The following is a 17411-nucleotide window of genomic DNA, read 5'->3' as shown; positions in this document are numbered from 1 at the left end:
AGGCAAGGAAAATCTCAACAAGTTAGGAAATTCGAAAAGAGTCATCTCAGAGACACCCGGGTACAAACCCCCACGCAAAAAGTTTATAGTGAAGCAAGCGTTTGTTATAACAGAATTATTTGAAAATTTTTTGCATTGCTTGTGCGTAAATGGAAATTTTTACCTGCGCTAATAGTTGAGCTAACTCAAATTTGAGAGGAATCTTCCAAGGTCGAATACCTAAGCTTTCGCAAAGGAAGAAGTGGAGGGCATGAAATGCAACCTGATGATGTAAACGAACCTGTCTGAACTGTGTTGTTAGAGTGGCTGCCCTGGATAGGTAGGGGCCACAGGTGTGACCACTTAAAAAACTTAATTCCAATGTAAACGAGGGGGACACCAGGTTACACTTCTGACAAGGCAGACATAGAAATAGTGGAGTATAGATTCATTACTGAAACCATAGTAGCAAAGAATTAAGTGGATGCGATTCCTCAGTCCAGGAGCTCGGGTGATGACTTGGCGGTCTCTGCCGTGGAGTCCAGTAGTTGCTGATGTCCAGGTTAGTGCTGCTTTTCAGGTTCATCTGCAGCTCGAGGAGGGTAAAAAAGGAGAGGGAAGAGGTGGGATGGTTGGGTTGTCAGCACACCAGATAACTATATGGACATGGCTGCCTGGTTCAAAGAAATATCGCAGGCGTATAGTGTATAGTGTTGGACATCTGCGGTGCATCCAAAATAGGAAAGGATAAGCGCTCATCTGGATACTATGGGTAGTCTCCTCGTCCCAAACTACCCAAACAATATCCCGGATCCTGTTTGGATAGTTCGGGATAAGAAGACAGAAGGGCTCGTTGAGGGGCGTTGAGACGATTAGTGAAAGAAAAGCACCGATGCCACACGATGTCGCCAAAACAGTATGGGGGCCAAAATTCTGCCAAATTAGAATAGATCAAACGGATGCTTTACATTCTTCAATACATTGCCATAAATTTCCCTGCTACTACTTTGTACGTGCAAGTAAAGAATGGTGCTACATTGTGTCACCATGGCTGGCACACTTGCTGGCTGCATTCCATGAGCTAACGTAACACCTTTTTTTTTCAAATAAAACTTAAATGTATGCACATTAATACACAGTGCTTTTGCATGGCTAAATAACACATAGCTTAGTGGCTTAACCTGCAGCTGCTACACTTGTTTCCCATGAATGTGTTCTTTCACAATTTTTGCCTTTGTAGACTTCATCAATACGTACCGCCGGTTGGCCAGCATGCCGCAATGGTATACAACAGGGGTTCTCAAGCATGTTGGTCCCAGGGAACCCTGCTAAGTTCCGTTAAGTGCCAAGGAACCCCACCCCCCTTCCGCCATTTTTCATTCCGTTCATGCTACATTAACGTGCAATAAATTCAAAAGCAAGCAAGGGTACAGTTTTTTTCCGTCGACTTTAAGCGAATGCGTACGCTAGCGGCACCTATATCGAAACAGGAGAAATGCGCATGGGGGTAATATAAGGCCGAGAGTCAAGTGCAATAGTTTAACCACGTGGCCCGTTTTCGGAGTCTGGCTGGCTACAAGCTGCTGGCGAGATTTATTGCGCAGCTCACGTGTTTCTGTTATGCGCCGAGATGTGCTTACTGACACTCGAGCGTGAGTAATGGAGGTTCCTTAGATCGATCGCACCTCAAGTTCACCATATAAGACTTTGCGACTGCGGAACCAGAGAAAATTTATCAGTGGCCCGCGGAACCCTGAGGAGGGGCCTGCGGAACCCCAAGGTTCCGCGGAACCCACTTTGAGAAACCATGGTATACAAGAACCATGCAGGCTGCACAAAATGTACGGTTGTATGCTACAAACTGTGCATGCATGCTGAAGCTATCAGGTTAGTTTCAATGAATTTTTCAGTCCTTAAATCGGACAGTGAAGAAAAAAACGGAACGGGGGATGGGGGAGGCAGGGCGGCATCCTCCGTTAGTTTTGCAGTCACAACAACAGTGAAACTAACTTCAAGAACCCAGTGTAACACAACCACGAAAAGGTGAAATGATTTAATTGAGTACCCTGGCTTATTGCATCCTGGCTCCACAGATCCTAGCCTGCCACAATAAAATAGTGGAGTACAGGAGAAATGAACATCAGCTTCAAGTGGCCATTTCTGAAGGAACCAAACACAGTTTGTCAACTAACAAACCCAAGAACAAACGATGGAATGTTCCACGAAGTTAGTAATGCAACCTTGTTATGCCCTGTTCCTGTTCAAGCTGGTAATTGCCTGGCATGCGTCGGAGTGCAAGGGCCTTTTGGACGTGATATATTCTCAAGATAATTAGCTGCTGCCGTTAAGCCAGCTGTATGCCATTTTTGGCGTCCAGCTTTCTCGCACTGCTTCGGTGCTCTGCAAACTAGACTACTTAGTCAAAAGGCTCTTCTGTGGGGCAACCTCCTTGCACCACCGCCACAACATCTGGCAATAACAAACAAGGAATGAATTCTGCAGAGCCTTTGAAGTTTGTGCGGATTTTGGGTTCCACTATTTTAATGCAAGAAAATGTGGAAGTGGGGAGTGCTAGAAAATACAAGTACTCGTACCAAGCCAATTTAGAACAAGTTTAACAAGTGTTACACGCAGAACATCGTGCACTTTGAAAGGATGAATCAAACACAACAACCAAACTGCGGCTAAAGAAAGCCACAACTTCGTGAGTGTTAAACAGTAAGAAAAATCAAGTTTATGTAAGCAGCTATAACATTGACTAAAGTTTATTTCTTCTCAGATAGGATAACGATTTCTTGTTGTATAAGCACACTATGATTGCGCAGACTTGGACTGTTCCTACCTTGAGAAAGCATTGAATGAGGCAACAAGTGACGTGGTTCCTGCACATATGTCACGACACTGTAGCAATTCCCCCAGCATCAATTTAGCTTAAGTATTGCACAAACATTGGCTCGCTGCAGACAGACAATGTTCTGAAGCAACCCTGCGAACGAGCAAGCAAGGGGCGCTTGGACAGAAACATGAGCATGCCGACATCCACAGCATCGCTTGCACCTCTGGTCCGGCAGCTGATCGGTGCAGCTTCAGGAATTCTCGCGTTCCCGCCTCGCCAAGTTTGCCGAGGCAAGCCGGCAAGTCAGAAAAGTGACGTCACCAGGAGCTGTCACGTGACATTATGATTTCGGAGTTCCAAACGGTGGCGAAAATGCTCTCCCCGCCCAGACCAACCGGAACATCTTTACATCAGTCCCAAAACCCGTGACGTGATACACACGCCAGAGCAGCGTGTGCCAACTGCAGCGAGGACGTTGGCCGTGTCACAGGAGCCCTCACGTCGGCAGTTTGAGGCCAGAGGAGTAGATGGCGTCATGCTGATGCCGATTGCAGAAGGGTATCCGTTTTGAGCTTTCTCAAGTGCCCAAAGATCGAAATGCATTTAAAATCTGTTATGCTGAACGGTTACTTTTGAAACTTGCTGGGAGATATCTCCATGTAAAACGGAAGCCTTTTACATAGTTATCTCAGCTTTGAAATTTGGTGCCAGCACTCCTTTAAGATATCGGGTCTTGAGAGTAGAAATTGATATTCGCACCCATTAAGAACTAAGCTGTCGATCTAAGAGCTTTGACCTTTGTATGTCATTTTGGTTTTTATTCATTCATCGTAAAGTGGTCTCTTTCAATCGAAGCCGTGTATTTGAACTGGTCTCCCTTTAAGAATATCCTTTTTCAGACACGAGTGATTTGTTTATAACAGACATGGCAGCTCCCCTATCAATTCATGCCCTGATGTCATGGCCATTAACTTTAAAGTTACGAAAAGGTTTATTGTGGTAAGGTAGACAGCCTAAATTTTTGTCATCGGGTGGAACTGAACACCCTCACTTATTATTTTTTTTTTCCAAATTGCTTAGGCAACACTATGTACTTCAATTTGACGCGCCCATCCGGGATAATATTGTCATTGTAGGGGGACGCAAGGTTTACGATGCCATGCCCTCTGTACAAATTCTTTGTGTACCTTATGCATAGAGCCTTATGGCACTTCAGAAGTTACAGACCTCTGTGACGCTTCCCCAGTTTCGAAACTGAAACTTTGCGTACCTTACTTTGACTTTTACGAGATAATGGATAGGTAACTTCAAACTATATATTCGTACATGCTTGCTATTTATGATGTAGAAGCATAGGAGGTTCCACGTGCAGTTTCTTGCCTTGGGACCTCCTCTAGTATACCTACATTATGTGATCGCACATCATTGTATTTTTGAAATAAACTCTGAAACTTTGTTTGTCCAGCATACCCCATGTTACTTTCTACTGCAACAAAAACAAGCCAGGTACACATGCAGTCGAAAACAAAGCAAAGGCGGACGGCGGTCCGGCGCAGTATGGTGGCGGGAAATTTGAATTGCATTGGGTGGTAGCAGTGAGCGGATGACGACGCTGCAGCCCATTATGGCGAATCACTGCTCTCCACTTCTGACCGCTTGCACATTGAGTGGAACGGCTTTAAGTTTTTTACAAGGTGGATGGAAGAATAGCTATTGAAGCTTTTGTCTGCATCTAGGAGGACCGACAGTAAATAAGGCTACGCAGTCCAATGCAGAGCCTAACTGCGCACTAACATTTGCTTGAAGACCTGTCTGTGTTATGTCATGGCCGACGTCACAAGACACGATTTGGCAGGGGAACCAAAATTTTAACTTCAGTTGATTACTTTCTTAGTGAATAAAGCATCGTTTGCTAGCAGACAAGCTGAATCTTTCGAATGAAACAAACTCGTAATTTGTCTGCTTAAGGTCGTAGGAGCATATTTCGCGAGGCCTTCCTTCGTACTGTCACCAAGGGGCAACTCTGAACGCTACGCTGCTCTGTTGACGTGCGCCGTATCACATGCGCTCCACTTGGAGTTAGTTTTTTTGATGACATCAGACGCCTTCCTGCTCAGCTTTTGGTGATTTGTTGGCCGGAAGGGTTCACCTCAGGTCACGGAGCAAGAAGTATTTGGGGAGGGGAATCCTCTGGACTGGGACAGCGCGGGCGGCGCGTTAATGTCACTCTCTGGTGAGCAGGAAATGCAGGTTGTGGAGCGGCACAACAGATCACGCGTCAAGCGCGTTGCCATAGTTAACACGTTCTTCTACGGACGCGACGCACAAAAATCGAAATATCATCGAATATGTTGTGAAAATTGCCAGATTTCTTTCTGTAAAATAGACAAATAGCAGTGCTGGACATTTTAGCTGCAGTTAATAATAAATACTGCCCTAGTTACAAGCCGTACAGTGCTTGAAACGAAGCACCCGAAGGAATCCCGGAGCAGACGTCTGCCGACGCCGCCTTTTCGCCACGAGTGGTTCACTCTTGCCGCTCCCCCTTCTCGCGGGCTTCTCAGATTTGCACGTGCTTTTCATGTTGCAGAGGCAGCGCGGAAAAGTTATGACAGTCTAAATATGAGCTAATGGCATAGAAGATAAGAACCATAATTTGCTGAAACTAATCATATACCCAGCTTCTCAAACACGTTTTTTTATTGTAGGTTTTGCATTCTAAAAAAAAAAATCAAAGCCCCTTCGTCTAACGACAAGGATGTTTAAAATGCGAAGATTTCTTCCGCTGCAAACCGACTGCAATGAAAGTTCAGTCGCACGAGGGATTCGTAAGCATCGTCTGCCCATGACAGCAGCTGGCTATGCAATGACTGACCTTGAACCGGCGAGCCTTTTTGGAAAGCACGCAGCGCGCATTTTCCCTTTGGCACCTTGCGACAGAGGGCGCGTCGGTGCCGTGCCCGGTTAGTGCCCAGCGCCGTGACCTTACCGCGCGGCCGGAGCAAGCCCGGTTGTGCCTCCTTATAAATTCTTGCTCCGTGCCTCGGGTATTGAACTCGGACAAAGACTAAACTTTCGCGAAGGCTTCCCCAACTTGAAGCATGTATGCTGAATGCCCTCCAACAAAGAAGTTGCCGCACACTTAGGCGATGCAGGAATCAGCAGAAAATTCATAGTCCCCGGTTAGTGGAACTGTCTGATTAGCAAGCACTCAGAAAGGTATTGGGATGAGCCAAACTTGAGCTTGAAGAACCAGCTACGGTGCTCAACGAGGTAGGAGCAGTTATAACTCACGGCCTCCTACTTTCATCAAAGCGGACACCCGTACAATCCGACTTCGGTTCATCTCCTCCTTGGTCGCAGACTCATGCATTTATGCCGTGTTAGAACACGCTCGGAAAAGGCCCTAGTCACCCTTATGTGCCACAGATGCCAGGTGGCAATACTGTTACGGAGATTTAAAGTGCAGAGCACTTTAGGGGCTCGCCTTGTAGTCGTAGCTCGCTCGCTGGACCCAAGTAAAGTCACATGGCGTTCCGTCGTAACGGCTGTCGTCGCGGCGTAGCCCAGAGGCTTCGAAAGCCAAGCAGTTTATATAGTCATAAGCATTTGAAACTCGTGGACCGCTGGCGCTCATCATACATCTCCCCATTGCTTAGCACAAAGAAAACTTTAGGTAATTTTGAAGCAAAATATACATAATTAATCGGCAGTGCCCGTGTTCATTTAGTTGGAAACGCTCGTTGGGTTGGTTTTTACGATAGTAAGCGAAAAAAAAGTGGCAGTGCAACGCCGGCACCCGCGGGAGGAAAAGCAAGCGTAAAAAGAACACAACTCGGCGCAGTTTCAGACAGGGGGCGCGCGAGCACTGCGAAGGCGGGAAATTTGAATTGCATTGGGTGGTAGCAGTGAGCAGATAACGGCGCTACAGCCCATTATGGTGAATCACTGCTCTCCCCTTCCGACAGCTTTCACATTGAGTGGAACGGCTTAAATTTTTTACAAGGTGGTTCGAATAGCTATTGAAGGCATTAAAGTCTGCCTACTTTGCAAGGAAGAAAACAGTCAGCAAAGTTGGAGTGAGAGGCGAAATACAAAACTACCAACTGACACCCCACAAAACGTGGAAGCTACCTAGAGTCCAGGAGGCTTACAAAAGCACTGACCATTTTATTTCGTCTCGTTAGACTAATTTTTACAGAATAGACTTGGTAAAGTCAGAGCCGCACAAGATGGCTTTACCTTTTCGAAATTCCGGCCTCCCCATTTTTCCGTGCCCTGGAATGTGTAAAAAAAAAAAAAACGTTGTCATACTCTTTTGGAGCATGCCTTCTCATGTTTCGCCACTTCCAAGCTCGCTGTTACTGCACTCCAGCACAGAGCACCTGACCTGGAAAACATGAAAATAAATGCTTTTCTTGTTGTTTTGGTTCCCCGACTAGCTCAATTTCTCGGTTCCTGCTACATAAGCTCTCACAACACAGACGTAAACTGGTGCTAACTATCAAGTTTGTTTTTGCACTTACTATAAACGAAGCATCACATTGAGAAATGGGGGAGAAGCCATGACAGCTGCCTCCTTTATCTTTTTTCATTATAGTTTGCATTCACTTCAATTCATCTTGCAAACATCGGTGGGAAGCTGGCGTCAGTTTGGCTAACATGTTTTTCCGTTCTCCGAATGTGTTCTAGCCGTCTTAAATTTATCTGTACAAGGAGCACAAGCAACAAGCACCGAACATCAACTGTTGCTTGAAAACACAAGGCACAATTGCAGTGGGATATTATTACATAACAGACAATATCACTTTGCGATTGTGTCCAAATGCATGCACTGTGTGTATGTCTATCGGTATTACATAACAGACATACAAATATAGACATACACACAGCACATGCATTTGCAGGACCCTAAATGGTGAAATATCGCAAACCCTTTTAAACAAGCTTGTGTTTCTTGTTCCAGTCTGGAGAGCTGCAGCTTATGTTCAACTCTACAAGCTAGTGGGCCAGCCCTGGTCACAACACACTTGTGACCAACACAAGGTGCTACTGCCTGCCACTGCTCGCACCCACAACCCTACTTCCTGCGCTAGTGAGGGGCAATTGTCAGCCAGCTTTTGGGGCCACGATGGGAAAGGAAGGAGAAAATTTTCGCTCGGAGCCAGGCTTTGTTCCATGATAAAATTGAATTTAATGGCCCCCTTCAAAAGCCCCCAAACTCTTGGCATGGTCGGTGCGCCGCAACAACCGCCACAGAGACCTTGCCCTCCTCCAGTCACGTTGGGCAAGTGTCCACACACCCGTGGTGGTGCTCCTTCCGCTCGTGCGCCTGCCGCTCGAGGAGGTGCGCGAAGGCCTCGGGGCAGAAGCGGCAGCGGAAGAGCCTCTGGCCCGTGTGGCTGCGCACGTGGCTGACCAAAGTGTTCTTCTGGGCAAAGGCCCTGGGGCACAGGTGGCAGCGGAAGGGGCGCTCGCCCGTGTGGACGTGCAGGTGCCTGACCAGGTTGTTCCTCTGTGTGAAGGCCTTGCCGCAGTGGCTGCACTGGTGGGGGCGCTCGCCCGTGTGCGTGCGCTCGTGGGTCTTCAGCTGGCTCGGCCATAATGCTACGTAGCTGCACCACTGACACTGCAGCTGCCTCTGGTCACCCACGGAGGGAGAAGGGGGGGAGGAAGGGCCTGCAATAGGAAGAGAGGGGAACCACTGAGAGCCCTTCCTGCAGCAAACACAGAGGCAGTGCACTAGCAGCGAGGCAGAAGGGGAAAGGAGAAAGATCAAACATGGAGAGAGCAGGGAGCATCCATGTTGGTGCCAAATGAGCTGCCCTGATGAGCCTTGGCACTGCCCCGCAACGGAGACAAGCCCTCCGCTTCCTTGACGGCCCGGAGGTCTGCCGCTCAAGGGGCTTCAGAAGCTTCAAAATCACCGCTGGTTCAGGAATGGTACATACGGGGCTTTCGCACTAAAGAGGCCTCCTGTGACAGCACACTTTGGCAAGATTCCCTTTGCCTGCGGGTGCAAGCCTGCCGCTTCCTGCACACACCCAGCGCCACCTGCCTGTTCGCTTCAATTACGCCTTCACTTTTTGAAAGCAACTGCTAGGAGCGCTCTGCTGTACTGCCTCAGCACACAGGGGATGGAATCGCAGGTTTTTAAATGCACAGCCTGGCTTTGAGCTGCAGCAGAGCCAAGGGTTTTGAAATACTCATGATGTTTCTCAACTGTTGTTCTCTTGGCTCAATCCTATCCCTTGCCTTCAAAAATACAGGTGGTGTGATATCCTTTAGGTCATTTTAACAACGGGACGCCGCACATCAACACGGTCCATTTACGTTCTGCAACGCACGGGAAGTGCCTGGCTTGTACCTATGTCGAAATGAAATATCGACACGCTTTGCCCTGAAAAATGGTAAGCTCACACCTACACAGAAATTTTAATAATTTTCGTTTTTTTTTTTACCCGCATTGCTGGGGTCACGGTTATCAGCCACTACACAGACACCCAATATGACCAGCCCCTTTTTAAGCGGTTCCCATCGCCTCATGATGGCTGCTCCTGCCCCAGACTGCATGCCGTACTTCCACGGACAGACATCCCATTCAAAAAAAGAAAACACAGTTGCGAAGACTTAGAACCAACAGCGTGTGGTGCAGCCGAAAGAACCACAGTTGCTGTACTGCCACTGCTAGGCTGATCACCTCGGCACTGTTCACCATGTTCGGTGTCGATAACACGCACAGCTATCAGGTAATCTGACAGAATGAGATGACAGTGAGTAGCAGGAAAGAAAAAGAAAAAACAGCTGTCGCCTTCCTGCATATTGCTTCTCAACAGGAAATCATATGCAGTAGGATTAGGTTAAAACAGTCATGGTTCTCTATCTGCTACCCCTCAGAGTTTCCTCTTACAAGAGGCAATACATGCTTTAATAGCAACATGAGGAAAAAGGGGCAAAAACAAGCAATGACGCGTCTTTGTACTATGATGGAAATTTTGGGTTGGTTAATGACCCAACAGTTTAAAACCTGAGTAGAAGTATTGTAATCAATTGGTTACAGGTTGACTTGACTGCTTTTTAGAAATCACTGCGCAATGCAAGAGAGGTGAGCCTGCAATGATGACCAAAGAAAGTTGACCCACATTCACAACCAAAGGACGTTCACATGAAATCGCCACCGCACACAACCTGGCATGTTCACTCGGTATTTCTTGCCCTCATGTGACTTCTAACAATGAGGAGGTCACCTATTTGGGGCCAATGTACATTCGAATAAACATAGGAATATATTCTTCAGGTGACACATAGTTAAGATGGGCACGTGCTTTTCTCCACGCATCATCATGCCATAGCATGCAGGCCTAATTTCCTTGCAAAAATTATAACTTTCACCAGCACACAATCTTCCCTACGAAGTAAGTGTATACGAGTACCAAGGGAACAACACATGATAAGCCACGTACACTTGGGAAACAGAAGAAATGCAGGTGCCAGGTGTCATTTTAAACCAGCCTGTTCCCCCGTACACTTCAATGTGGCAATTTTTACGGTATAGTGTGCATGTTCATGGATGTCAGACACAGAGGCTTGGCAGGCTCCCACAGCGGCAGCTTACAGTTCCACAAATCAGAACAGAGTGTTTGCTCAGGTTTACTAAACAAAACCACAACAAAACGTTTCAGTAATACAAGACGCTGCATCCACCCCCAAATTTACTTCTTATAGATTGCTCACTTCAGGATCTGTATATTTATGCATGAGCCATGTACACTTGAGAAACAGAAGAAATGCAGGTGCCAGGTGTCATTTTTAAACGAGCCTGTTCCACCGTAAAAATCAACGTGGCAATTTTTACGGTATAGTGTGCATGTTCATGAATGTCAGACACAGAGGCTTGGCAGGCTCCCATAGTGGCAGCTTACACTTCCACAAACAACAATAGTGCACGAGCTGAGGTTTACTACACAAAAACGGAACAAATTTTTATGCTAACGGAAGCGGCGTCAACCCCCAAATTTACGTCTTATAGATTGCTCACTTCAGGATCTGTATGTTTATGCATGAGGTAGCAGCACACCTGAGATGTCTTTTGGAGAGGCAAGCCAGCTGAAGTTCAATGCATTTGAGTTATTGCGTATGTGACACATGTCACGTAACATGAAGATACGGAGGTGCAAATGGAGGACTTGAGAACTTGGGGGATGGGGGGGGGGGAGGGGGAACGACTGAGCAACGATGACACTGTGTCTGGGAGACAGCTATCAAGAGCCAGATTGCATCCATTTCTTTTTGCAGGCATTTCTTTGAGAAAAGAAAACACCTGTGGCCATTGAGGTACTTCTTTGTTAATTCATAGTATACATAGAATATCAGGTCCACTAGAAACGTTCAGAGAGTGAAAGGACAAGACAAAGCGATGAGTGGTGGCTTTGCGTGTTTTTGATACAATATGGTGTCACATGGCAGAGCAATCGGCAACAGTTCTCTGCGAGGCTAAGCCAACCCCAGCAAACAGCACTGAATGCTACTATGTACTACCACTACACAGGTACACAATGATGCCAACAGCCCTTGAAGTTTATATTTCCCATTTAAGTGAATGCGTCAAGGAGATGGAAACAAACCATACAAGAATGGGGAGGAAATATGACTCCTGATGTATACAACCAGTGCTTGGTATTAACCAGAGTCCTTCAATGCTTTACTGGTCACGATTCTGCTCCATAACTCAACGGGAGAGCTTCATATGCTGCGTTTGGCCGCCACGCCGTGGCGCCACCATCTCACTGAGGTCACTCCTCGGGCGCCGTTGCGCTGGCTCGAATGGCAGAGCCGCGGCGAGGTGTGTTTGTTTTGTGCGGGAAAAAGATGTAACGTGCATCTTGCGCTGTTGTGATACGACTTAAGTAGTGTAACGACGATGCCGAACATATGTTGCGTCCCAGGATGTCCTTCCTTGTACAATGATACAACAGAAAATGTTTCCTTGTTCTGTTTACCGAGCGACGGGGAGCTGCATGAGAAATGGAGGCGCGCTATTCCAAGGCAAGACACGGGAGATTTCAGCTTCGATTATAAGTCTGTGACTGTGTGGGACTGAAAAAAGCAATGTACCCTTTTGAGATCATCCTGCAACTATAATTGTACAAGGCTACCTTAAAGCCGGATTTTTGTCAGATCAGTCAGGTAGTAGCGGTGCTTCATTACCTGTTTGCAAACTTGTATTACTTTGCGCTGAGGCTCGCATATAAAAAAAACTTTGGGACGTCCGTGTGCTTTCATGTTTCATATTTCCGCGAATTATCCCTTAAGGTTCGTTTTGTTTTTTTTGTAACCGCGCGTGGCTGCTAACGGTTTTCTTATCTGGCGTTTCAACCGGAGAGCCCGTTTGCTCTTGTTGTCGTACGTGCCGTCGGGCAACATTGTTTGATATGTAAAGGGTGTCACCTTGTCGCTAAATTCATTTTTTGTTTCTTCGACAATGTTCTCGGTCCTATTTCCATGGACCTTAAATTTTCGTTCCGAGAGTAATGCATGCATACCAAACGCCGCGCAGCTCACGTTATCGACGTTCATCTGTGCACGTCACACTGCGGACTGCTTCTTCGACGTTTGTGTTTCATTCTAGTCTTTTGTGGGGCAGGAGGTCGATTACTAAACTTCGTTCAGAAAAGCTTTGCGTCGTTCTTGCCTACGTGGCAATATTCTGTTTTCTCCGTGTGCTGCCCATCGCAGCGCAAAAAAATAAATTTTTGTACTCTCTCCCGTCGTAATATTGAAATTTTTTTGTTGCGTGTGATAAAATCAGTTTTATTGTTATTTTTTCGCTTCTTTTTTTTTGCAAGGATTGCAAAGCATGGAAGCGGAAAGACACACGGTGCAACATATAGCCCTTCGTGTTTTGATCCTTCGGGTTTCTGCAGCGTTTTTAGATGTTCTCAATTATGTACCAACTTATCAAAACGACTATCTCTTTTAGCATTCTGTGCATTCCAGAGCAACCAACGAGTTCATTATTAGCGTAGTCTGAACGACGCGTACTTGGATTCTTTCAGTTTTTTTTATTGCATTATCAATAGGCCTCCAGCTGTCCGTGACTACGGAGCTACCGTATGTGTGGTATTTACTACTTTTGCTTTAAGAAAATAAGCAATAGAGATTTAAAAATCCGTAAATACGACGGCACAGCGCTTGTGCCAGAAGATGCAGAAGCCGTTGCCGTTCCCGGCCGAAGTCTACGGTAATTTACTTGGAAAAAAAAAACCGCATTGAAGGAAGGTGATATACCCAATGACTGGACTATTCATCGCTAACTACTACGAAAAAAAGCACACTTAATCAGCGCGCAGACACCAAAAGAGGGAGCGTTTGCACGCCAAGAAGTGGCCAATTTACTGCATGTGCGGCAGCTGGATGCCCTTCGTGCGGCGGTGGCGCCTGTAGTGGCGCCCGCGGTCCCTATATGAACGGAGCGCCGAAGTTTCGTGACCAGTAAAGCATTGAAGGACTCTCGTATAACTAACATGCCCCCCCCTCATCCCTCAGCACTACTCCTCTTTTTTTCCCTTCTGGTTAGCACTCGTTTCTGCAATTCATTTGCAAAAGGGTAGAAACAAACTTCAGTAGCTAGGTATGTGGCTGTCAGTTAACGTCTCTGTGTTTCTTTATTTCTCAATGTTTCTAGCTGCCCCTTTACATTATCTTTAGAAGAAGCACACGGCCAAGCAGTGGACATCAGCTTGTGCCTACTAAATGAAGGCACCATCACGGTGGGGTCATGTCTACAGAGTTCCCTCACTCTCTGGATGTTTCTAGCTGCCCCTTAAAAGTATCTGTACAAGCAGCACACAGGTCCAGCACTGGACGTCAACTGCTGCTTACCGACAGAAGGCACCATCATGGAGGGAAATTACACGAGCGATGTATCCATGCACTGCATGCATATGAAGTTTCCACCACCTTGCCTGTATCCTTCTGCAGAACGGTGGTGTGTGTTCAAGTAGGCACTATGTGCTAGTGGGCCATCCCCCATCATGAGATGCTCGAGACAAACACAGGGCGCCACTGTCTGCCACAGTTCCCACCCACAATCACACTTCCCGCACTGGCACAGAGCAATGGTCACTTGGCTGGCGAGGCGACGATGTTACGACATGGAAATCTTCGCTCGGGCTAAGACGTCATTGTAGAACGGAACAGACTCCCTCCCTGAGCTTCCTACTTCTTGGCGTGCTACACAACCATTCCCTTCAACGACCAGCAAGACAGGGCTCACTTCCCTCTGATCTTACTGGAGCGACTGTATGTACGCACACACATGGCTGGGTCATTCCCGTTCCGCTGCACTACTGGCGGTTGCTGTGCTCCTTCTGCTGGGGGCGGTACTTGAAGGCCTGGCGGCAGAAGCGGCAGTGGAAGGGCCTCTCCCCCGTGTGGCAGAGCAAGTGGGTGTCCAGGCTGTTATTGTGGGCGAAGGCCGCAGGGCACAGGCTGCACCGGTAGGGACGCTCACCCGTGTGCGTGCACCGGTGAACTTCCAGGTGGTCCTTCCGCACGAAGGCCTTGCCGCAGTGGCTGCATTGGAACGGGCGCTCACCCGTGTGGGTGCACCTGTGGCTCTCCAACTTGCTTAAGGCCGGCGCCATGTAGCTGCACTGCGGACAGCTGAACATCCGATGAACTGGCGGGAGGCCGCCCCTGCGGCCTCCTGGGAAGGGAAGGGAGGAGGAGCCTGCAACATGAAGGAAGCGGGAAACACTGAGAGCCTTTCCTTTGGCAAATGAGGCAGCAGCGCATCAACAGCGAGGTGGAAAAACCAACACAGAAGAGAAGGCAGCGTCTCTGATGGTGCCAAACGAGCCACTCTGCTAGGCCTAATGTGCACGGGCATTGCCTAGCAACGCACAGGAGCCCTCGTCTTTCTCGCTGGCTTTGCAGTCTCGCTCAGGAGCATTTGAAAATTCCAAAATCATGGTTTTTCCTTTTTTTTGAGGACGGCACATTGAATGCTAGCACTAAACTTATTTCGATATCGCTGCTTCCGCTGAAAGCTGCAAAGTTCACGCCTACCCAAAAATTCTGCAGGTTTTCTTGCCACACTGCGGGTGTCCCAAAATGCAACCTTTGCCAAGTGGCCATTCAATTCGACAGGTTCTTTCTAAGCAAGTTCACATCACCTCATTGAGCTGTTCCTGCCTCAACCTCTATTGCCGAATTCTGCGTACAACACTTGTCAAACAACAACAACAAAAAACAGCTTAGAAGACTTGGAAACAGCAGTTGTGACGTAATCGAAGTCAGCATGGCTGCTCTACTAGTTCCACTAGACTGAGAATCTCGGCAGTGTTCACCAAGTTTGGCGTAGATAACATGTCCAGCCATCAGGTTATCCAACAGCCTGAGATGACAGCAAGTAGCAGGAAAGAAAAACAAAACCTGTCACCTCCCTGTGCTCTGCTTTTCGACTGCAAAGCATGCGATACAATGAAGTTAAAACAGTCATTTTTACACCATGATTGCAATTTCGGTTTGATTATTAACACAACTGTTTAAAACCTGAAAAATGAATACCATATTCATTCAGTTATAGGTTGACTGCAATTTTTCGAAGGTTCACCGACAACAAAGAAGTCAGCCCGCTGTCATGACCAAAAAAAGTGAGCCCACAGTTGGAACTAAGAATGGCCAGCATGAACCTGTCACCCCACAACCTGGCATATTCAGATGGTATTTTACTTTTGCACAGCTGTTAGCAATGACGAATGGCCTACTTGAGGGCGATGTATATTTGAATAACACAGGCATACATTAACTAGGGCACACGCCTTCTTTCACACGTCGCCACAGCGTAACATGTAGGCATAATTTCCTTGCTGCTGTAAAAGAGACAACTTTCAACAGCGCACAATCTTCACACCGAAGTAAGTGCATACAGTTGTCGTGGGAACAACACATGGTACATCACGTGAGAAACTCGGAAGACAATGCATGTGCCTGATGTCACTTTTGAACCAGCCCGTTCCACAGTGAACCTCAATGTGTGCAATTTCCCAGTTTTGTGTGCACATCCATGCATGTCAGACAGGGAGGCTTGGCAGGTTCCAAGCATGGCAGCTCCCGCCTCTATAAACCAGAACGATGCGAGACCACAGCTTTACTATAAAAATGCAACAATGCCTGAAGAAGCTGGATAGACACACAAATTTACTTCTTCAAGAGTGACTGATTGATTGATTATGAGGCTTAATGCGCCGACGCTACACAGGCGACGAGGTGCGCCGCAGTGGAGTGCTCGAGATTAATTTTGACCACTTGGGGATCTGTGACATGAGCCGAAATTTCGAACACACGAACGTTTTCGCTTCCACCAGAAAAGTGACCGCCGGGGCTGGGAATCGAACCCAGGTCCTTAAGCTCAGCAGCACAATGCCTTAGCCACCGAGTTCAGGAGTGCTCGCTTAAGCAACTGCACATTTTTTCAAATAATGTAACGGCGCAGCTGAGACATCTTTTGGAGAAGCAACCGTTCAGTACATTCAAGTCATTGCACTTGTGATGCATAGGTTGTGTAACAGGAGGATATTGAGATGTAAATCGAATCTTTGGGTAGGAAACCACTGTTCACAGCAATGACTGCACTGTGTCCAGGAGGCAGATACAAGGACCTACGTTGCCTCCTTTACTCTTTTCAGGCATTTCACTCGTGAAAAGAACACACTCGTGGCCACTGAGTTTCTTGTTTGGTAATTCATTGTAGATCGAATTTCAAAAGTGAACTAGAAACATTCAGGGAGTGGAAGAACAAGACAAAGCGACGAGTGGTGGCTTTGCATGCCTCTGATACGATATGGTGTCACTTAGGCGGAGCAAGCGGCGACAGTTCTATGCAAGCATAAGCCTGCATCAGCAAACAACACTGACTGCTATTACTACCCCTACACATAGACACAATGATGCCAACTGCCTGTGAAGCTTATTTGTGCCATGAAGTGAATGTATCAACGAGATGGAAGCACACCGTACTGAAAATTGGGAGGGGGGGGAAGGAAGCATGACTCTCGATGTATACAATCCGTGCTTGGCAACACTATCATGCTACCCGGCCCTCCTTCTCGTTCTTTTTTTCATTATGGTCGCACTTGTTCCTGCAACACATTTGCAAAAGGTAGAACCAAACTTGAGTGGGCAGTTGGCCATCACTTTATTAGTACTCTGCATTTATTTACTTTCTAGATTTTACTAGCTGCTCCGGGACGAGCAACAGACATCAGCTGCTGTTTCCGAACAGAAGGCACCATCACAGTGGTAAATTCCGTGAGCAGCATGCATGCGTATGTTGCTGATGCGTATGTGTTTGCACGTGTAAGAATAGCGACGCATTGTGGGTGCCCCTTTCCAAGAGGACTCTCGCTCGTGCGGACCCGCAGGCGGTCAACCACGCTGTTCTTCTGCACGAACGCCATGCCGCAGTGGCTGCACTGGAAGGAGCGATGCCCGTGTGTGTGCACCAGTGCCTTTTCGGATTGCCTGGGCTTGGAGTTCTGTTGCCGTACTGCTGACAGCGCAACAGCCGACAATCCGGGGGAGGGCCGTGCTG

At 47.3% G+C, this 17411-nt stretch overlaps 2 protein-coding genes across 3 annotated transcripts in view; one reads left to right on the top strand and one right to left on the bottom strand.

The window, feature by feature from the left end:
• The window catches only part of LOC144179892 (uncharacterized), a 69469-nt gene that overhangs the window by 43815 nt on the left and 8243 nt on the right, over nucleotides 1-17411 (top strand). Inside the window, exon 5 of the mRNA XM_077708317.1 lies at nucleotides 8029-8309. Coding sequence (XP_077564443.1) covers nucleotides 8029-8309 — 281 coding nt within the window. The remainder of the gene's footprint in view (nucleotides 1-8028; nucleotides 8310-17411) is intronic.
• LOC144179189 (uncharacterized) lies at nucleotides 7233-16333 on the bottom strand. Of its 2 annotated transcripts, none has more exons than XM_077707443.1 (2): nucleotides 14328-16333; nucleotides 7233-8494 (listed from the first exon to the last, which is right to left on the bottom strand). In XM_077707443.1, exons 1-2 carry the CDS (start codon nucleotides 14485-14487, stop codon nucleotides 8094-8096), a joined length of 561 nt encoding a protein of 186 aa, XP_077563569.1. In that variant the 5' UTR covers nucleotides 14488-16333; the 3' UTR covers nucleotides 7233-8093. The 2 variants fall into 2 exon arrangements, with proteins under 2 accessions (XP_077563569.1, XP_077563570.1); XM_077707444.1 differs by lacking the exon at nucleotides 14328-16333 and adding an exon at nucleotides 13697-13952.

Source organism: Haemaphysalis longicornis, unplaced genomic scaffold (genome assembly GCF_048455015.1).
Source record: "Haemaphysalis longicornis isolate Haplotype H1 unplaced genomic scaffold, Haemaphysalis longicornis Haplotype H1 scaffold_4, whole genome shotgun sequence".
NCBI lineage: Eukaryota > Metazoa > Arthropoda > Arachnida > Ixodida > Ixodidae > Haemaphysalis > Haemaphysalis longicornis.
The sequence above is the reverse complement of the archived record's forward strand: the minus strand, read 5'-3'. Positions and strand labels throughout refer to the sequence as shown.

Excerpts from the sequence above, each read along its gene's own strand:
- LOC144179189 (XM_077707443.1), bottom strand. The coding sequence starts at position 14,487 with ATGTTCAGCTGTCCGCAGTGCAGCTACATGGCGCCGGCCTTAAGCAAG. Across the intron at positions 8,495-14,327 it reads TCACCGGTGCACGCACACGG|GCCCTTCCTCCCCCCCTTCT; the intron begins GTGAGCGTCCCT and ends TTCCTATTGCAG.